This window comes from Mustela lutreola, chromosome 4 (assembly GCF_030435805.1).
Source record: "Mustela lutreola isolate mMusLut2 chromosome 4, mMusLut2.pri, whole genome shotgun sequence".
NCBI classification, from domain to species: Eukaryota; Metazoa; Chordata; class Mammalia; order Carnivora; family Mustelidae; genus Mustela; species Mustela lutreola.
Window position 1 is genome coordinate 39,677,575 of NC_081293.1, and position 22,580 is coordinate 39,700,154.

The window sequence follows — 22,580 nt, forward strand, 5'->3', positions numbered from 1 at the left end:
TCATGACCTTATCCGAAGGCAGACGCTTAACAGGCCGAGCTACTCAGGTGCCCATAGTTATTTTTAAAAAGATTTACTGACTTATTTTAGAGAGACAGCAGGAGCAGGGGGGAGGGGCAGAGGGAGATGGAGAGCAGCAGACACCCCACTGAGGCAGAGCTTGATCCCAAGACACCTTGATCATGACCTGAGCTGAAATCAAGACTCAGATGCCCAACCAACTGAGCAACCCAGGTGCCCTCCAAAGTTCTATTAATTTAATTTTATTTTTAAGATTTGTACTTATTTGACAGAGGCAGTGAGAGAGGGAACACAAGCAGGGGGACTGGGAAAGGGAGAAACAGATTCCCCTTCGGGCAGGGAGCCCAATGTGGGGCTTGATCCCAGGACCCCGGGATTATAACCTGAGCTGAAGGCAGACACTTAATGACTGAGCCACCCAGGTGCCCCCAGTTTTCTTTTTCTTTCCTTTTTTTTTTTTTTTTTAAGATTATTTATTTGACAGAGAGAGATCATAAGAAGGTAGAGAAGCAGGCAGACAGAGACGGGGAGGCAGGTTCCCCGCAGAGCAGAGAGCCTGACCCGGGGCCCGATCCCAGGACCCTGAGACCATGACCCAAGCCGAAGGCAGAGGCCCAACCCACTGAGCCACCGAGGCGCCCCCAATTTTCTTAACTCAGTATCTCCTCAGAATTTATTAAGGATGATTATATAAATATAAATAAAGGTTAAACCTCAAACATTTTCAGGCAGTGAGTAAAGAAATTTATTATTTTTAAATATAAGGCAAATATAGAAAGGCTCTGAATGACAACCTAGAATGTATTTTATAAAAAAGCTTATAGTAATTGATTTACATTAAAAATACCATTATAACGGACAAATTAGCTTACAATTAAGTTTTTTAGGGAAGAATATACTTTGGATGTTAACTGGGATCAAAGCGTGGGATACTGTAGAATATAAAGCAGAATTAAAGGGAAATACTCAAAGAGAAGGGAAAAGCTGTCCAACTAGAATGCATGGAGAAAGCATCCTGTGTCTGCTCCCAGGCTAGAGCGAAGCGGCCAGAGTGAACGCTCAGCACACTCTCAAGGAAGCACAGTTCTGCCTTGCACCAGTGCCAGCTGTCACCAGAACAGTGACAGAGGCAACTGGAGGAAGAAGACAGGACATTCCTCTCCCAGCAGTGTAACACCATCACAGGAATGGGTCTATCCGGACAGCTGACTACTGCTGGAAATTATGGAATTACAGTAAGACTGAAAAAACTTATTTAATGCAATTAAAACTCACTTAAATTAATGCCCAAATAACAAAAATTTGTATTATTTCTAAAAGGCTTTTAAAAAATATTAGTAATGAAGTATATTGTTTCTAATTAATTCTGTTACATATTTCCCAACATTTTAAGTTCAGCATATCGTCCTATGTAACACTTTTGTAAAACTAGTAATTTTCATTAATGCACTGCTGGAAGCACTGCAAACTGGTGAAATTGTTTGGCGTATGACTGGGCAATGCATCTCCACATACTGGGCCCTTATTAATTAAATTACTTTAATCACCTCTCAATAACTCTTCAAGGCCGAAAGCAGAAAAAACTTACCTAAGATCACAAAACAGTAAGTAATTAAACTAGGCTTTAAAGCTACATAGATCTGTCTGGCCCCAAACCTTATCTTCTTTCCATTTTTAGAGGCTGTCTCCTATTTTATTAATTTTATTTTTCGAAGACTTTATTTACTTATTTGAGGGAGAATGCAAGAGAGCACAAGAGGGGATGAGGTATAGAGGTGGGTAGGGAGAAGTAGACTCCTCTTTGTACAGGGAGCCCAAAGCAGGGGTCATTCCCAGGACCCTGAGATCATAAACTGAGCCAAAGGCAGCAACTTAACTAACTGAGCCACCCAGGTGCTCCAGCTGTCTCCTATTTTAAACACTTCCTATTTAGTAAGATCAGAATTGTTATATAAAATGATATATTTAAAAAATAAAAAATCTTATCTAAAAAATACAAACCAATTTGACTCTCTCCAAAAATTACTATCACTGTTTTAAGAAACAAAATTTATCTTTCCCAGGAGACCTTCCACTTTCTTTCCTTTTTTTTTTTCCTTAAGATTTTATTTATTTGACCAAGAGAGACAGCGAGAGAGGTTAACACAAGCAGGGGGAATGGAAGAGGGAGAAGCAGGCTTCCTGCTGAGCAGGGTGCCCAACAGGGGGCTTGATCTCAGGACCCTGGGACCGTGAACTGAGATGAAGGCAAATGCTTAAGGACTGAGCCACCCAGGTGCCCGGACCATCCACTTTCATATTTAATATGATGTTAGGGACTTGCTTTAAAGTAGTATGGGAGAGAAGAATGAGATGGAGCACAATTGGTCCCAATCCTGGTTGACTGTTGAGGATGGATTATGGTTCATGGGTCTTAAACTGTACTATTCTGTCTACTTTGGTATATTTAAAAAAATTTTCTATAACACAAAAAAGTCAAAAATAAAATGTACTAGAATAAGGGACAAATATATTTTTAAAAGATTTTATTTACTTATTTGACAGTGAGAGGGAGAACAAGAGTGAAAGCACCTGAGAGCATAGGCAGGGGAGTGGCAGGCAGAGGAAAAAGGAGAAGCAGGCTCCCCCATGAGCAGGGAACCTATTATGGGGCTCAATCCTAGGGCCCTGGGATCATGACCTTAGCCGAAGGTAGACACTTAACTGACTGTGCCACCCAGGTGCCCCGGAGTAAGGGACAAATATTAATATAAAAGTAAAAATATTCAAGGATGTGGCTTAGTAAAGCCAAGATCTACATCCTAACAGGAATATGAGAAACTTGACAAGCCTTCAGGATTCCCAACATCTAATTTAGCAAACCTGCTGCCACCTGCTGGCTAAATAACATACAAAGAAAATGGAGCTTAATATGTCCTAAAGCAAAACCAGAAGCCATAAAGTTATGTAAAACTAAACATCGAATTATTTAGAGAGTATCTACATGGACTGGTCATGTTTATTTCTTAGGCAGGGTGAAGACATCTGTACTTTCCCTTTCTTTAGCCTTCTTTCAGAAACGGGGTGTGAACTCAGTAAGTAGTTCAATTCAAATGACAGCATATCCAGCAACCACTCTTACATGCTTATTTTTTTACTACCAAGTCCTGTGGTTTTTGCATGCCCTCGAATAATCCAAATAATGAAGCAACTCAACAACTTGAAAAGAATCCCATATAGGCCTACAGAATGAAAAGGTAGGTAAGTTAGGTTGGGGTAGCACCAGCTAATTGAGGGACACAGACCAAAAATCACTCCTTTTAAAATGTTAGCCTCATTTTGGCTCAATGGTTTAAGCATCTGCCTTCGGCTCAGGTCATGATCCTGGGGTCCTGCATTGGGTTCCTGGCTCAGTGGAGAGCCTGATTCTCCCTTTACCCTTTCTCCCTGCTTGTGGTATCTTTCACTCTCACTTAAATAAATAAATAAAATCTTTTTAAAAAAAACCAAACAAAACAAACCTTAGCCTCAGTAACCTGATTCCTTAGTTTCTTTTATTTTGATTAATTAAAAAAATCGATCAAAATGGATGTCAATCCTCTAAACATGTGTAATCTCAAGATTGTGTTCATCAGGTCAACAAAGTAGAGGTTAATATTCAAACACCACTACATGAGATGATTACATAAGACTTACTGTACGTTTCTCGGTTTGGACCAGGACATGTTCTGGGTTTCCTTCAATCCTAGCCGTAGACCATTCATTGCTCCAAATGCAGCCCCTAGTGAATCATAGTAAAAAACAACTGCACTTCAGATTCTTTTTTACTTTTATTTAATAGGAAAAAATAAAAAATGTAAATAATGATCATTTACTTATTTACTATTATTAAAAATTCTACTTTTAAGTAATCTACACATCTAACATGAAACATGAACTTAAAACCCCAAGATCAAGAGTCACATGGTCCACTGAGTCAGCCAGGTGGCCCTCAATAATGATTTTTTAAAACCCTGAAACCAGTACTTGAATTGCTTTTGATTTTAAGAACTTTTGCCTACTTGGATTGAGGACAGTGAAAAAAATTATCATACCCACCTGTCATACAGCATCCTCCAATGGTAAAGAAGGCCAGCTCAAATCTGCCCCGGGTCTTATTAGCTCCAGTCGGTAAAATAAACTCATCTGTATCCTAAAGGGGCAATAACAAAAAACAAGCTGAGCTCCCCTCAAAACCCAGTACTTGAAAAGTGTTTTTTAATTTGTCAAATTAACAAAAGTAAAACCTGAGATTAACTAAACCTCAACTATACTTAGTCAAGCATAAATTAAAACTTTCTGCAACAGCAATACCTAAATCAAAGTGAAGTGAAATGAACTACACATACAGTTACACTCATTAGTTTTTAGGAGGCATTCTCATCAGAACTTTGCTTTTGAATTAAGTTTGACCAATTGTATGTAATTTGTCCTACTTAATGATAAATATGATGTAACATGCAAGAGAGTTTAGGAAGACCAGCTCTAGAGAAAGGTAAACGGAAAGGTAAGAGAAGTAACGGTTTATTCGATTGAGATACCACTGTGGAAAAAGAACTCTCATTCTATAGCTACTATTTATCAAGCACAATTTTACTATTATCATAAAAAATGAGCAGAAACTATAAAAGCATAACAGATTAGATCAATTATGCAAGGGCAAAACTACCTTAATTCTTTTTTTTTTTTTTTTAAGATTTATTTATTTATTTATTAGACAGAGAGAGATCACAAGCAGGCAGAGAGGCAGGCAGAGAGAGAAAGAGGAGGAAGCAGGCTCTCTGCTGAGCAGAGAGCCCGATGCGGGACTTGATCCCAGGACCCTGAGATCATGACCTGAGCCAAAGGCAGCGGCTTAACCCACTGAGCCACCCAGGCGCCCTACCTTCTTAATTCTTAACAGTTTGGGGAAGCATCTATTTTAATAATCTTAAAACAGCTATAATCTTTCTAGTAAATGCATATACAAATTTGGTATGAAACCCATGAAGGCTACTTAAGAATTTTAGGTTGAAAATGCTACTGTAAGTGCACAATATGATTGATTCTATAATACAATACACTCATACAGAACACATTCAATACAGGTTTGCCAAGCTTTCTATACAAAAATGGTTAAAATAGGCCATAAGCACACACGGCTGGCAATTTGCTAACAAGTAAACATCACTTTACCAAATATGGAACTTCAGTAAATGCATTCCTGATTAGGAAAACTGCAGCTATGCACTGGTTTTTGATTTCTGGCTTATGCATACATTCTCACCAAAAAGTGCACAAATAAGCAAGCACATCTACTTTCATCACATAAAAACAGTCTGTTGGGCAATAATAAGCCAACTCTGAAGAGATCCCATATCATGATATACATGGTTTCTCAAAAGTTTTGGACCTTTAAAGATTTTATTTATTTATTTGACAGACAGAAATCACAAGCAGGCAGAGGCAGGCAGAGAGAGCAGGAAGCAGGCTCCCTGCTGAGCAGACAGCTGGATGTGGGGCTCGATCCCAGGACCCTGGGATCATGACCTGAGCCGAAGGCAGAGGCTTTAACCCACTGAAGCCACCTGGGTGCCCCAGTTTTGGACCTTTAAATTAATCACTTAATTTTAAACTGTACTTCTGGCTTGGAAGTTTTAGAAATGCTATATTTAATGAGGTATATAATTCTTCAACCTAGAAATGGATCGCTAATTACAAATAGAAATTTTTTTTTAAAAGGTCCTGATGAAGATTAATAAGCAAAGTGCATGTTATCACCAACTCAACTCTTTGCTAGGGTCAACCATAATAAAAGTACTAAAAGGACGAAGGCAAATGTACATCAGTTCACACACAGAGCCTCTTGAAAACAATTTCATGGTTAGCTGTCATTGGGGCTTAATCTTTTAAATGCAATTAGAATGCACTGTTTCAGTCCTTAATTTTTTAAAAAGATTTTATTTCTTTACTTGACAGAGACAGAGATAGTGAAAGAACATGAGTGGTGGTGGGGGATGGGGTGGTGGGGAGAGGGAGAAGTAGGCTCCCTTCCGAGCAGGGAGCTGGATGCATAGCAGGAATGGATCCCAGGACCCTGGGATCATGACCTGAGCTGAAGGAAGATGTTTAACTGAATGAGCCACCCAAGAGCTCCTTAAATGTACTGCTTCACGTAAAAAAAAATGTGCAAAGACGTTTTTGAGGGAGGGGACCCTGGACAAATTACATTAATCCTGGGAGAAAATCAAAAGGCTTTTGGCTTTCTATAAAAATGTGATTAACAGCTTTTAATGTTATGAAAAAAACTTCTGCAAGCCAAATTTGAACTGCAAGAAATAAGCACTTAACAGGTTGCTCTTGAAGTAAAGATAACACATGGATGTAGGGAAGATACACTGAAACGTTCTTGTGCTGAGGACACAGTGTAACAATCACCAGTACCACTGTTTGCCACACAGAAGAGAAATGCATCCAAGGATGGGAACCACTGTACCTGATAAAATAGTCGGAAGGCCAAGATTATGTGAAATATTTATATTTCAACTGGAGATACTGGATGTTAGAAATATTCAAATTGATCTTGTTTTTATATTGGATGTTCATCTGGCCTAAAAAGCGGAAGATTATCTACCAAATGTAATTTTTAATTTATCAGTGATGATGCAAAGGTGGGGACAACACAAAGCAATAGTAAGAGAAACCACAAATAGTGCCTCAGATAAAAGTTGTTGACAAAAACCAGTAGATGGTGAGTACACCTGTAGTACTTAAGATGTCTCTGTACTTCAGAAGTATGGAAAACTGTTCCATAAAATTCAGTTTTAACTAAGGTAACCTTTAAATTTAGGCTTTCCATAGTTTTTATAATGAAATGAGAAAAACTTTTCAATTCTGAAACCCCTTTGCATTTGAATGGAAAAGGTCACTACAAATGTTTGTGATTAAGCAAGAATCCCAAGCCCCACCTAGCACTGCAGGGTCACAGTGTTATGTATTTATTTATTTATTATTTTTTATTAGCATATAATGTATTATTAGCCCCAGGGGTACAGGTCTGTGAATTGCCAGGTTATACACTTCACAGCATTCATCATATTTTTAAATGGAGCTACAGTACAACCTTTAAGCCTACATTCAACATTGAAGCAAAACACGTGACTAGTTTTGAAATTTTGAGTAAAATACTGAGAGAGATACTCTTGAAATAAAATCAATAAACATACACTACAGATATTTGACAAACATTTCCTGCAAAAACAAACAAGTATTAAGTCCCAAATCAACTTGCTTCTATTGAAACACACTGAACAAGAAATGCAGCCAATTACTGTCAGTGATTCAACTTGAAACAAAAAAGTCCCAACCACTACTCTTAAAAAACCACCCCAAAACCCATCCTATTTACTAATATGTAATTCAAATACTATATTATTCACCTATTTAAAGTGTATAATTCAATGGTTCAGTATTATACAACAAAGACTACCATCTTTAGAGCATTTTCACTATCCCAAAAAGAACCCCATACCTGTTAGCAGTCGTCGTTCCCCATTTCTCCCCTACCCTGGGCAGCTACTAATCAGTCTGCTTTCTGTCTCTTTGTATTTGCCAATTCTGGACATTTCATGTACATAGAATCATACAATATACGGTCTTTTATGACTGGCTTCTTTCATGTAATAAGTTTACAGGGCTCAACCATGTTCCATCCAGCATGTTATCATCACTTCTTCCTTTTTTCCTGCTAAATATCTCATTGCATGGAGATGCCACATTTTGTTTATTTTTAAGTTGACAGACATTTGGGTTGTGTCTACCTCCTGGCTATTCAGAATAAACCTGATAAGAGCATTCGTGCACAACCTCTTGTGTGGACATGTTTCCAATTCTCTTGGATATATATCTGAGTAGATTACTGGGTCATATGGTAACTCTATTTTTCATATTTTGAGAAACTGTCCAATTCTTTTGGGTATAAATCTATTGAGGAGAATTAGTGGGTCAAATGGTAACTCTATTTTTAATATTTTGAGAAATTATCGGACTGTTTCCAAAGCAGCTGTTTCAATTTACATTTCCACCAGCAGTGCATGAAGGTCCAATTTCTCCATATCCTCACCAACATCAGTTATTGCATGTTTTTGATAATACCTATAGCAGTGGTAAAGGAGTATCTCATGTCAGTTTTGTGATTTGCATTTCCCTAGTAAGTGACATTAAATATCTTTTATGATTATTGAACATTTCTATATCTTTTTGGGGAAACATATACTCAAATCCTCTACTCTTTTTTATTTTTAATTTTTAAAGATTTTATTTATTTATTTGTCAGAGAGAGAGAGAGAACACAAGCAGGGGGAGTGGAAGACAGAGGGAGAGGCAGGGTCCTTGCTGAGCAAGGAGCCTGATGCAGCATTTGATCCCAAGACCCTGGGATCATGACCTGAGCTGAAGGCAGATGCTTAAGCTTAACTGACAGAGCCACCCAGGCGTCCCTAAAGCTATAAATTATTGACATTAACAACTGAGAGGAGGAGTACACACCTGTTAAAGAGGAAGTGTTTTTGCATGTTATGGAAGTTAAACTGGTAAAAATTAGATTTATAATATAATAAACCTATATAATATATGATATATATTCTATACATATAATATATAATAAAAACTAGATTTATAATTTTACGATGTTAAATTTTAGGATGTTAAATCCCCCAGTAACTAAAAGGAATATAACTACAGAACATACACAAAAGAAAATGAGAGATTTAAACATTTCACTGCAAAAAATAAATCAACTAAACACAAAAGACAGTAATTCAAGAAACGAAGGACAAAAAAGCTAGAAGACATATAAAAAACAAACAGCAAAATGATAGAAATTCCTCCTTATCAGTAATCATTTTAAATATAAGTGGATCAAACTCTCTAACCAAAAGACATTAAGACTGGCACAATAGATAAAATACCAGGATCCAACTACACTGGGAGTTACTTTCATTCCAAAGACACAAAAAGATTCAAACTGAAGTGATAGAGAAAGATATTCTATGCAAATAAAATCCAAGACAGCAGGATGGCCATACTAATTTCAGAAAATATAGACTTTAAATAAATGAAAGGTTACAAAGAAAGAGAATATTAATAAAAGGTCCAATACAACAAAAAGATTCAATTATAAACATTTATACACCTAATAACAGGCCATTAAAATATATTAAATATAAAACAGTCGAATGAAAGGGAGAAATAGAAATTTCTACAGTAATAATTGGAGACTTCAATACTCTATTCTCAATAATAATAATCATAACCATACAGAAAATAAGGATATATGAGCACTTAACACCATAAATCAAAGAACAAACAGATCTAACAAACATCTACAAAACACTCTACCTATCAATAATATAATAGCATAGACATTTTCCTCAAGTGTATGTGGGACATTTTCCAGGACAGATAATATATTAGGACACAAATTAAGTCTCAATGGATTTTAAAATATACTATACAGACTATCTTCTCCAACCACAATAGTATACATTAGAAATCAGTAATAGAAATAAAATTAAAAATTCACAAATTCATGGAAATTAAATAATATACCCATAAACCACCAACAGATCAAAGAAGAAATCATAAGGGAAATTAGAAAATACTTAAGAGATCAATAAAAAAAGAAAACACAACATATCAAAACTTATGAGATCCAGTGAAAGTAGTGCTAAGGGGAAAATTCAGAGCTATAAATGCTTATTAAAAATATCAGAAAGATCTCAAATATACAACCTAACTTTGCAACTTAAGGAAACTTGAGGAACTAGAAAAAGAAATGAGAGAGTACTATAAAAAAACTGCATGCCAACAAATTGGATAACCTTGATGAAATATACAAATTCCTAGAGACATAAAACTCACCAAGAAACAGGAAATCCGAACAGGCCTATAATTAGTGAGAAGTGTGAAATCAGGAATAAAAAATGTCACACCAGGGACACCAGTGTGGTTCAGTTGGTTAAGGGTCCAACTTTTGATTTCAGCTCAGGTCATGATCTCAGGGTTGTGAGATAGAGCCCAACATCGGGCTCTGAGCTAGGCATGGAGCCTGCTAAAATTTCTCTTTCTCCTTCTCCCTCTGCCCCTGCCCCCTTTAACTCCATGTTCTCTCTCTAACACAAAACACAAGTCACAACCAAGAAAAGCCCTGGACCTAATGACTTCACTCGTGAAATCTATCCAACATTTAATGAAGAACTAATGCCAATTCTTTTCAAACTTTTCCAAAAAAATTGAAGTGGAAGTAATATTTGGTATAAGGCCAAGATTACCCTCATACCAAAGCCAGACAAAGACACTACAAGAAAACTACAGACCAATATCCCCTATGAACACTGACGCAAAATCCTCAACAAAATACTAGGAAAACAAACTCAGCAGCATATTAAAAGGATTACACACCATGACCAAGTGGGACTTATTTATGTAATGCAGGATGGCCCAATATATTAAAACTGATCAACATAATACACCACATTAAAAGAAAGAGGGGAAAAAAACCCACGATCACCTCAACTACTGCAAAAAAAAGCATTTCACAAAATCCAACATACTTTTAAGGTAAGAAGAATTCAACAAACTAGGAATAGAAGGAAACTACCTCAACATATGAAAATCCTACACTGAACATTATATTAAAAGGTAAAAGATAAAAGTTTTCCCTCCAAAATCAGAAAAAGGTAAGGATACCCATTTCTGCCACTCTTCTTTCGACACAGCACGAATCCCCTGATATCTTTAAGTAGAATATTCCTATGAAACCTCCTGTAAGTCAAAATGTCATAAAGCAAAGAAGCAATTATCATCAACTTACATGGAAAAATGTTTTGAGTACTCCTAGACCCAAAATAAAACCTCTCTCAGTGTTTTCTGATACTTTAGAACACAGCTTGCTATCAAACACACAAAATAAATCAAGATAAAGCACAGATGCTCACAGATAAGCTGCGATGGCTTGATGCTGAGATGCTGAGTGCAGATGCCCAGGAAGGAGCTCGATGGTGCCACTATAACCGCTCACTGCAAAACAAATGCTGAATGCTATTTTTGCTTTTTTGGCAAAAGCAAAAATTCTCTTCTGATTTCTTCTGTTCAGCGTAAACAGGTACTACATACACACCTACATAATATAGATCTCTCATGAAGGTGAAATGGAACAATGAGAGCTTTGAAAAAGCAGAGGATATTTGTATTAGATGTTCTAGCAACAGCAATTAGAGAAGAAGAAATAAAAGGTATCCAAATTGAAAAGGAAGAAGCTAAATTTTCTTTGTTTGCAGATAAAACAATCTTATATGTAGAAAATCCTACATATTGCACAAGGAAACCTATTAGATCTAATAGACAAATTCAGCAAAGTAGCAGGATACAAAGTCAACACAAAAAATTAAAAGGATTTCCATATGCTAGTGATGGACAATTTGAAAAGTAACTAAAAAAAGCAATTCCACTTATAATAGCATCAAAAAGAGTAGGGGTGTCTGGGTCACTCAGTTGGTTAAGTGTCTGCCTTCAGCTCAGTTCATGATCCCAGGATCCTGGGATCAAGCCCCAAAACGGGCTCCTTGCTCCACAGGGAGCCTGCTTCTCCCTCTTCCTCTTCCTACTGCTCCCCCGGTTGTGCTCTCCCTCTCATCCCCTCCCCCTCTGTTAAATAAAGAAATAAAAAAACCATATCTTTAAGTTAAAAAAGAATAATACTTAGGAATGAACTTAACTGATGAGGAAAAATTCCTACACAATGAAAACCATAAAATGTAAACAAAGAAGAAAGGGAAACATAACCCATGTGTGTGGGTTGGAAGACTTAATACTGTTAAGATATCAATACCATCTGGGACGCCTGGGTGGCTCAGTTGGTTAAGCAGCTGCCTTCGGCTCAGGTCATGATCCCAGCGTCCTGGGATCGAGTCCCACATCGGGCTCCTTGCTCAGCAGGGAGCCTGCTTCTCCCTCTGCCTCTGCCTGCCATTCTGTCTGCCTGTGCTCGCTCTCCCCCCCCCCTCTCTCTGATAAATAAATAAAATCTTAAAAAAAAAAAAAAAAAAAAAGATATCAATACCATCCAAAAGAATCTATAGATTCAATGTAATCCCTATCAAAATACCATGTTTTTGCAAATGGAAAAATCTATCCTCTAATTAATATGGTATCTCAATGAGACCCAAGCAGCCAAAACAATCTTGAAAAAGAACAATAATCGGGATGCTTAGGTGACTCAGTTGGTTAAGTGTCTGCTTTTGGCTCAGGTCATGATCCCAGGGTCCTGGGAATGAGTCCCACATCAGGCTCCTCACTCAGCGGGGAGCTTGCTTCTCCCTCTACCTGCTGCTCCTTCTGCTTGTGCTCTCTCTCTGACAAATAAATTAAAAAAAAGAAAGAAAGAAAGAAAGAACAATAATCACATTTCCTGATTTTAAAACTTACTACAAGGATACTGTAATCAAAAGAGTGTGATACTGACAAAGACAGACAAATAGACCAATGAAACAGAATAGTGAACCTGGAAATAAACCCTCACATATAGTCAAATGATTCTGAACAAGATTGCCAAGACCATTCCATGAGGGAAAAACTCTTAACAAATGAGGCTCTGAAAACCAGATATCCACATGAACAAGTAAAGTTGGATCCTTACCTAACACCTAATAAAAAAAAAAATTAAACACCTAATAAAAAAATTGAATGGATCTAAATATAAGACCTAAAATCAAAAAACTCTTAGAAGAAAACATGGGAGAAGAGCATGACAGTGGATTTGACAATGACTTCTTGTTTTTGACACCAAAGCACAGGAAACAACAACAAAAAGAAAAATAGGGGGCTCCTAGGTGGCTCAGTGGGTAAAGCCTCTGCCTTTGGCTCAGGTCACAATCTCAGGGTCCTGGAAATGAGCCCCACATTGGGCTCTCTGCTCGGTGGGAAGCCTGCTTCCCCTCCTCTCTCTGCCTACTTGTGATCTCTCTCCCTCTGTCAAGTGAAAAAATAAAATCTTAAAAAAGAAAAATAAGAGCTGGCCTTTGTGAAAATTTAAAAATACTGTGACTCAAAAGATAGTAATCAGCATAGTAAAAAGGCAACCCACAGAATGTGAGAAAATATTTGCAAATCATGTTACCTGTTCAGGGGTTAATATTCAGAATATATAGAGAACTTAAATTCAACAAAAAATAAAGACTCAATTCAAAAATAAGCATTTCTCCAAAGGTATGGCAATGGGCATAAAATGGGCAAAAATCATTATGAAAAGGTGTTCAACATCACTAATCATTAGGGTCATGTAACTCAAAACTACAAGGAGCACCATCTCATACTCATTAGAATAGCTAAATCAAAAAACTGCAGAAAATAACAACTGTTGGTGAGGATGTAGAGAAACTGCAAACCTTGTGCAATTCTTGGGAATGTAAAATGGTATAGTGCTACAGAACACAGTATGGCATTCCTCAGATAAATAATAATAAAATTTCCATTAAGATCCAGTAATTTCACTTCTGAATATATAACTGAAATTTAAAAAAAGGTTCAGGAAGAGACATTTGTACACTAATGTCCAGAACAACACTACCCCCAATAGCTAAAATATGAAAGCAATCCAAGCGTCCAGGGACAGATGGAAAAGCAGAATGGAATATTATTCAATTAAATATTAGTCAGCCTAAAAGGAAGGAAATTCTGACACATGCTATAGCATAAGTGAAACTTGAGAATATTATGTTAAATGAAATAAGCCAATCACAAAAAGACAGATACTATAATTCTATTTATTTGAGGTACTTAAGAGTATCAAAACCAGAAACAAAAAGCAAAACAGTGGTTGCCATGGGATAGGTGGGTGGAATGAAGTTATTTTTCAATGGGTATAGTTTGTTTTACAGGATGAAAAGAGTTACAGATATGGCAGGTGGTAATTGTTGCACAATATTATAAACATAGTTAATACTACTTGACAGTACACTTAAAAATGGGTAAGATAGTAAATTTAATGTTAGTACATTTCACAATTTAAATGGTAAAGGGGAAAAAAACCCAAAACACCTCAAACCCCAAAAACCCTTTAAAGGGAATTAGTTAATTAGTAACAGAGAGATAAAAGTCAAATCCTGGAGTTTCTGAGAAAAGAAAAAGAAAAAGAAAAGAAAAGAAAAAGGAGTTGGTGCCTCTAGAAATATGTATCACAGATCTAGTTAGCATAAGAACCTGGATTTTTTTTTTAAAGCAGTAAGATAAATCACCAAACTAATAAATTCATAAAAGGACTAGTCTTAATTTTACCTGAACGAGATATCGTGGATCCACATTTAAATACGGAGACAGAGGATTCATACCAGTCACTAGAGAGAAAACATCACATTGCAATGAAATTTTAAAAAGTTATTTCATTCAGTGTTAATTACGCTGTTCCGGATGTTTTTCAATTTTGATATACAGGCTTACTGAAAATGAAATTTTCTCCTTTTCTCCTTATCCTGTCTGGCAGTTTGTGGCTGTCTCCTCCTGAGGTCCTGAATTTCAAACCAAGTCCTGCACTAGTGGCTCAGGCTCTCATACCAAGAAGATATTGGCAATAATGTGGATCAAATAATCAAAGTAGCAGGAAGCATAGCCGAAGTCAATTATAAAGCTAATTTCCTCTACTTTGCTACAAGCATGCTTGACATCTATACAAATTGCAAAATAAGACTGACAATAGACAAGTGAATTTCATGGGAAAACCAGTGCTTGGGTTATGAGTTATATATATTTTAAGGCCGTTCCTTCAAATCTTAGTATTGACAGTTGCTGACAAAGGTGAGTTGCTGTGGCAGTGTAGTACATTCTTGGGTCATCACCACAGGAATGGGAGTCAGGACAAAAGAAAATGGAAACTCTCAGAGAGCCAGACTTGAATCCCACTAACTTTGACAATGGGAAAAAAATCTATCAAGGAATATCAACTTTCTCATATTCTGAATTTAATCCTTGAATCCTTTGGATGTTCACAAATCTAAGAAATACCCAGGACTCCAGTCCTTTCATCAACTGAAAGTCCTATTAATTCTATATTCAATATTCATCTTGAACTATTACTTACCACCATCCTTACTGCTACCATCTTAGTCCAACCATTACATCTCACCCAGACTACAGTAATAATCTCCTACCTAAATGAACTCCTTAATCTGCTCTAGTCCCTTCAATTCACTTCCTATATAGTAACTCAAGTGACTTTTTTTTTAAGGAAAAGGAAATCAGCCTTAATGGCTTCCATTCGCAATTTTAATCAAATCCAAACTCCTTACCATGGCTTATAAAACAATGCATTAGTGGCATTACTTGCTCTCCTGATCTCATTATCTCCTACTGCTCCAACTCGCTCTCAACTTTATAGACACACTGGCCCATCAGATGTTCTTTAAACATGTCAGGTCTGTCCCCCCTCATCCCAGGGCACTTGGACTAACTAATCATTTTCCCTTGTGTACCTCCATGTGCCTATGCGCCCCCACATTTGTATTGTATTCAAGTCACAGGTCAAATGTAAACACCCTCTGGTTGCTTTCCCTGACCTATTTATTCTAAAACAATGACCTGCTCCCATCCCCTGATCCTGTTTTGATGCCTTTACATACACTTATTCACTGAAATGTGTTTGTGTTACTTGGCACACTAGGATGTAAACTCCATGAAAGCAGCAATCATCTCTTTTGACCACTGGTAGTCCTGCACCCAGAAAAGTCGTTGGCCCATTCCAGGTGTTCAGTGAATGGTGGTCACCCTCGACTTCTCAATTTACCTTCAAACCTTAATCAGATTAGTGTAACAATGCTTTGTCTTATTAAGGCAGTGCCCTTTGTGCTCCAAAACTCAAACCTCGGAAGGCTTATTATATGTAAAAGGTGTTCCAGATTCAGTTTTGACATAAGTGACACTAGGACTCTTTTGCTCTTGACCAAAGAAGACCTGGAGAAGTAGAACAAGTTATATTCATCCAGCTGAATACCCACAAAGTCCCAAACATCTGGACGACATTCACAGGATTGAGAGGGCACAGACAGGTAGTATTCATATTTCTGCACTTTTGGCCTTGCGTATTTCGTTTCCTAAAATTCTTACCTGGCTTCTTTTTTCAAGTCCATAAATGGCCTATAAAGTGCAGTTCACTTCTTGGCTCCTCCCCCGGCCCGACTCAGATTTCTTTCTTGCCTACATTTAATATTAAGTGTTCTGCCCTGAAGGCTACATCGCAGTTTCGAAACACTGACTTAGAGCTTAAAAGTTATTTATAGCCTATTTAGAATGTATTTACTTGCAGAGGTAGGCTCTTCTCTTAATCTAGAGTCAAACACACAGCTCAAAGCACAAGAAATGTGTGGTAGGAAAGATAAGGCAGCACACTCGTCTATAAAGGGAAGAAAACACGCAGCATCCCGCGTCCACGTCACCCGGACAGAACTTCTCGGGGATCCATGGCTCCAAAAACTCGAGCGGCAGCGCCAACACCCTAACCCCATTACTGGTACTGAAGATTGTAAAAGCCAGCCGAAAAAAACCCCACACTAAACACACTATATGTCTGGCGGGGTCGCCAAGAACCACTGAGAAATGTTCACAAGGCAGGCCTGATACTTACGCGGGACGCCGGCCAAATCCGCGTGCGAGTAACCTGCACCGCCGGCTCCAAAAAAGCCGGCCAACCCCCCTGTGGTTTTGTTCCCGCTTCCCCCGCCGCTCTCCATGGTGTCGCAGCAAACTGCTCGTCTGCTTCTCACCGCCGCCTCAGGCCAGGTTCGTCTGTTCTGCCGTTGCTCCCCAGAAACAGCGGGGAGACCCGCGTTCCCACCGCCTCCTTCACACGGTGACCTTCCGGGAGCCGGTACCCGCTAATCCTTATACTTCCGTTTTGCGACATTATACGTCCCGGAAAACGGAAGCGCCTGACGGCAGCCTTCCGGTGGTGGGAAAGTGAACCAAGCCAGAATCAAAGCGGCGCATTCTGAGGCAGGTGGGGGTGCCTGTGGAAGAGGGAAGGCAGGCGACTGGCTAGGGCTTGGCTCGGGAGGCCGGCGGAGCAGCAACTGCAGAGAGAGGCAGCGGCAAAGAGGGAATGGTGCCGGGAGGCGCCGAGGAGGAGGCGCAGTCCGTCCCTCTCAGGGTTAGTGAATGAGGCTCTCCGCCCGGGCCGGCCCGGGGACTCTGCGCTGCGGGTCCCAAGCATGAGTGCGGGCCCCGGCTGTGAGCCCTGCACCAAGCGACCCCGCTGGGGCGCCGCTGCAACTTCTCCGCCGGCCGCCTCGGACGCCCGGAGCTTCCCCAGCAGGCAGAGGCGCGTCCTCGATTCCAAGGACGCTCCCGTGCAGTTCAGGGTCCCACCGTCCTCGTCAGGCTGCGTCCCGGGGCGGGCGGTACCGCACAGAGGCAGCTCCACCTCGCTTGGTACGTGGGGAAATAAAGATCTTTGTCCTTCGCTTTGGCCCGAACCTTTCGGTCTCTGTCTGGGGACCCAGGGACTCCAGTCACCCCTTTCTGGTGTCTTATGTGCACCACTCTGAGGCCCTCTTGCTGAACCAATGAGGTCGCTAGTAGGGGAATGTGGCCGAATTTTCTCCTTTGGGATTGGTGGTGTGAGAAACCCTGGTGAGCAGTCACTCTCAGGGGGGAAAATGGCAGTAGACTCCACCTGTTTGCTTTCTCGGGTTTGACTGAGAAATTGCATTAGTTGTTAAGAAAGTCTAATTGTGTATGTGAAGCTCCAGCCTTTAGATGGAAAAAAGGTACAAAGAAGGTCACAACTTCTTTTGGTTCAGATTTTATATGGGGTGGCGGTGGTGCAGAGCTGTTAGTATTAGCTGGCATTGCGCTTGTTTCTGGAATACAGGATTGAACAAGTGTAACTTGGGCACTGTCTTCAGATCCTAAAATCTATCAGGAGAGATAAACAATTACAAAGTCCACAGGCTGACAGGTGAGAGACATACATCGTTATGGTAGGAGTCAGGAATCTTAATCCACTCTGTGGGATCAGAGATAATCTCCCAGAAGATGAGGTGCCTATTCTGAGGGCTAAAAAAGAATGAAGAGTTAGCTAGAAAAGAGGAAGTAAGGAAATGTTCCTGAAGTTCAACTGGTGCATACCGTCAACAGAAGAGAGTAGAGAGAGATGGAGCTGCAGGGAGGTAGGAAAGGATCAGATCATACTGGGAAATAATAGGCAGTCCTGAGGGTTTTGAACTTTACCTCTAAGGGCAGTGAGAAGCTTTTAATGCGTTTTCAGTAGGGAAGCAACTAAGTATGTGTATGCACCCACATCTTTTTTTTTTTTTAAAGGTCTCTGGCTGGTGTGTAGAAAATGAAGAATGGATTGAAAGAGAGAAGTAGTACAGGCCCAAGACTAAAGGAGTTAGTCTAGGTGGGAGATAATGATGGTTTATACTTGGTTGTGTACAGTAGAGAGGGAGAGAAGTGAATGGAATCAGAGAATGGGATCTGTGGGTTTGTACCTCTTAATCTGTACTGGAAATAAAGATTTGGGGATTCTTGGCATAAACGTGATAATTGGTGCTTTGGACATAGATTCGATCATATAAAGCATATAGAGAAAATAAAGGTGACCTAGGAAAGAAACTTTAGGAACACCATCATTTAAGAGTAGACTGAAGAGAAGCAGCCAGAAGAGTAGAGTGAAAGCCTGACTTTTGTTGTGTCATGCAGGAAAGAACATTTCAAAAAGGATGCAGTTGTCAACAGTGTAGAAGGCTAGCCAGAGGTCCGTCTTTGGGTGAGTGGTGTAAACTTAGTTCTCTCAGGACTTAGAGGCAGTGGGGAGTAGATCTCAACTATAAATTGAAGGATGAGCAGGATTTTCTGTATAGATCAAGGAGAGAAAGAAATACGCAGAGGGAATGGTATGTGCAAAGGTGGTAGGACTGGAGCATAAAATGACAGGAGTGACAGGACTTAAGGCCAGGAAGAAGGACAGAACGTACTATGGACAAATTCTAGTGCCATTTCAAGGAATTTGGACTTTATTCTCTAGTTAGTAGGAAGCCACTGAAAGCTTTTAAAGAGAGAGATAACATTTGCTTAATATTTTGGAAAAGATGGTTTAGTGGCCTTTGCACTTCTCTACCTATAGTCCACTGTATAAATTCAGCCACTACACAGAGTTAGAAATCTTTGAACTGGGTAAATATGCCATATTTATTGCAAACATGTTTCGTGAAATAATGCCTATTATGTAGGACGCATTCTCACGTTGTTTGTATTTCACTATAAAAAGTTAGTCCTTTAAATATTACTCAGCCATCAGAAAGAATGAAATCTTTTCTTTTGCAATGCTGTCAGATGGAGCTAGAGTGTATTATAAGAGAAAGACAAATGCCATATGATTCCACTCATAAGTGGAAGAAACAAAACATGAACCTAAAGGGTAAGGAGTAAAAAAGGCGGGGGAGGCAAATCATAAGAGACTTTTTGAAAAGATTTTATCTGTTTATTTGAGAGCATGAGCAGGGATTGTGGGTGCTGAGGGAGAGGGAGAGGCAAACTCCCCCCTGATCAGGGAGCCAGACATGGGGCTCAGTCCCGGCAATCTGGGATCATGACCTGAGTGGAAGGCAGACGCATAACTAACGGAGCCACCCAGGCGTCCCAGAAGACTCTCAGAGAACAAACTGAGGGTTGTTGGAGGGGAGCTGGGTGGGGAATGGTCTAAATGGGTGTTGAGTACTAAGGAGGGCACTTGTTGGGATGAGCACTGGGTGTTATATGTAAGTGATAAATCACGAAATTCTACTCCTGAAGCCAATATTACACTATATGTTTAACTAACTAGAATTTAAATAAAGACTTTTTAAAAAAGTTAGTCCTTTATGTTAACACTGGTATAGAGATAGCCAAGACTAGACAAGGAGATCAGTTGCAGGAAGTAAATGCAGTTGTCCAAAAAGTACCTATTCTTTTGTTATTGGTGCTGTTTTGAAGATGGAGAGGAAGAAATGGATTTAAGATTTAGGCTGTAGATTTCAGAGAACTTAGTGAAGGAGAGTGGAAGAGAGGGACGAATAAGAGTCACCTCCAAGTACAGTATCTGACTTCTGCGAGAAGCTAATTTGTAGACCTATTAACTTTATTTGCATATAAAGGTGGAAGAGTTCGTTGCTACTGGAGGAGGGCAGTCAGTCCTCATGGTTGGATCTTATTTTCTGCAGATTTCTGCAGAAGAGGAACCAAGTTAATACTTGGGCTGTACTTCATATGTGTAAATATTTTTGTATACTGGGCACAGCACAGGACACAAATTAACAAAATGTGCAAAGTCCAAACAAAAACTGTTGTTTCAAATTTGAAATTCTTTTAGGAACTTGGTATTAAAACTTTTAGTATATAGTTTTCTTAGGAGAATAGGTGAGAAAAGGAAATGGATATTCATTCAACATCTTTAAATATGGTATTATTTACCTCCCTGGGCATATTATATTAGTTGAAATCTGCAGATCTGCATATAGGCAGAACTCAGTGCTACTCTTTTCTGCCTTTTATAACTACCTGGAGTTTGTCTCCCTGCTCCAGGCATGGTCTAAGTGTAGATCAGTGGGGGCGATGGTGGTAGCAGTTGGTAAGGGGGCAAGTAACTGGACCCAGCTTGTCCCCCTTTCTCCATGTCTTTCCTTCAGCCTTAGTGCTGTCAAAAGCATCTTCTGACCTCTTTCTTCATCTCAAAACTCCACTGTCCATTACTTTGGTCTCACCATACCCGTCCTTCTCATACTTTATCCTGCTCCTACTGGAAGAAGGGGACTTTTTGTGGAGGTGGGTTGTTCCTTTGAAATGCAGGTTAGTTTCAAAGCTGTGTCTTCCGCCTGTGTTGGTGGCAGGAAGTAATTGATTTGCTCAGTGAACTTTGAAATAAATACACTGGTCACTGAGTGATGTTACTAAGGAGATTAAGTGTAAATGGTGTGAAATTAGAATAGAGTTGGAGAACTGCTGATTTCATTGAAAAAGAGATTGGGTGGGAGTGTTGCAAGAGAAGACATTTGTTGAATTTCTGCTTTGTGAGACTAGACACTTATTTTCTCTCATTAATCTACATAAACCTTTAGGTAGATATTTACTGCTAACCCCGTATTATAGTTGAGGAAATAATAGAAGCTCAAAGAAGTGAAGTGAAGTACTAGTAAGTGAGCAAGGATCTCAGTCCAAGATCTTGTTTGACTCCAGATCTTGTATCTTTTTCATCACCTACCACTGCCCTCCTTTTTGTTTGCTGTGATTATTCCTAGTAAAAAGACAAAAGTTACCAGATAATGTGGAAAGCATAATTTTATCCTCAATTCAGGAATTAAGGGGTAAAATTCTGAAGCAGTCCTGTGGCATGTTGCAAAAGAAACCTTTGAAAGCCAAGAAGTAGTGGCAATGGAAAGAAGTAGGCCTCTCAGAAGGACTGAGGAGTATCTTATTATCAGGAAATACTGGTTCCGCAGCTCCTGCTCCTCCTTTATCCTTTTCACAGGCTTCAGGAATTATAGTAGGAAACTTGAAGCTGAAGAGAGGACACGTTCTCAGTGTCAGACCTGCAGGAAAACACTTCATAGTTTTTTTTTTTTTTTTAAAGCTTTTATTTATTAATTTGACAGAGAGAAATCACAAGTAGACGGAGAGGCAGCCAGAGAGAGAGAAATAGGGAAGCAGGCTCCCTGCTGAGCAGAGAGCCTGATGCGGGACTTGATCCCAGGACCCTGAGATCATGACCTGAGCCGAAGGCAGCGGCTTAACCCACTGAGCCACCCAGGCGCCCCACTTCATAGTTTTTTATGAAATAATGTTGGATGCAGTCTTTCAATTCTGTAGACTTGCCCTCATAGTGCTAGGCATACCATTTAATCCTTATATTTATGGAGAAAGGTGTTTTAAACTCCACATTGGCACAAAACGTGAATTTTAGGCTCCTTGCTAGTTTGTAATTTGAGGATTTTCTACACTTGTGTTTGATGTAATGAAATTAAATGGATGAAAAAAAATGAAACTACAGAAGAAGTCTTGGAATCAAGTGGTTCATCCTTTTCTGATTGAAGCTATTTTTTTTCTTGAAGCCTGATTTTCTGTAGAAGTACTAACTTAGTAAATTCATGGAAATGTGGTGTTTAATAAGAAAATCGAATATAATTACTTTGTTGTGATAGAAACTATTTTTAAAATGCTAATCAAAGATTTTTACTGGTTGGAATGTTAGTATTTTTTGTAAGGCATGTAAGGAATGAATTATATGGGACTCAAATACAGTGATAAAGCTGTTGATTTTCATGTGTTTGGGACAGCATCTGTTATGAGACTTGTTATGCTCATGTTATAGTGTTTGAGGAGAGACATAAGCAAATAAGAATGAGTCTGTGTCTTAAGGGGCTCAGATTCTTACATTGCAGTTTGGGGAATAGTTGAGAATATTTATCATCTTATACTTTCTTATACTAAGGTATTATATACATTTAATCCATAGGCAATGCAGTTAATTTTGAAAGCAT

General features: G+C 39.0%; 2 protein-coding genes and 1 non-coding gene across 6 annotated transcripts in view; 1 reads left to right on the forward strand and 2 right to left on the reverse strand.

Moving 5' to 3' along the window:
- The window catches only part of TIMM23B (translocase of inner mitochondrial membrane 23 homolog B), a 30,204-nt gene extending 13,258 nt beyond the window's left edge, over window positions 1–16,946 (reverse strand). Inside the window, exons 1-4 of the mRNA XM_059169625.1 lie at window positions 16,691–16,946; window positions 14,353–14,411; window positions 4,099–4,192; window positions 3,697–3,781 (exon numbers count right to left, since the gene is read on the reverse strand). Of these exons, the coding sequence (XP_059025608.1) occupies window positions 3,697–3,781; window positions 4,099–4,192; window positions 14,353–14,411; window positions 16,691–16,796 (344 nt within the window). The 5' untranslated portion in view covers window positions 16,797–16,946. The remainder of the gene's footprint in view (window positions 1–3,696; window positions 3,782–4,098; window positions 4,193–14,352; window positions 14,412–16,690) is intronic.
- Window positions 1,038–1,241, reverse strand: LOC131831017 (small nucleolar RNA SNORA74). The gene has a single exon (XR_009353535.1). It is a non-coding gene; the product is annotated as a small nucleolar RNA SNORA74 (small nucleolar RNA).
- Window positions 16,947–16,998: 52 nt separating the features above from the next.
- The window catches only part of PARG (poly(ADP-ribose) glycohydrolase), a 125,583-nt gene continuing 120,001 nt past the window's right edge, over window positions 16,999–22,580 (forward strand). Inside the window, exon 1 of one of the 4 annotated variants that reach the window (XM_059169617.1) lies at window positions 16,999–17,062. Coding sequence is in view for 1 of the 4 variants with exons in the window: in XM_059169614.1 (XP_059025597.1) it covers window positions 17,274–17,493 (220 nt within the window). In the remaining 3 variants the exon portion in view is untranslated. Of the gene's footprint in view, window positions 17,494–22,580 lie in introns of all 4 variants that reach the window. The other 3 variants (XM_059169616.1, XM_059169614.1, XM_059169615.1) reach the window with 3 other exon arrangements.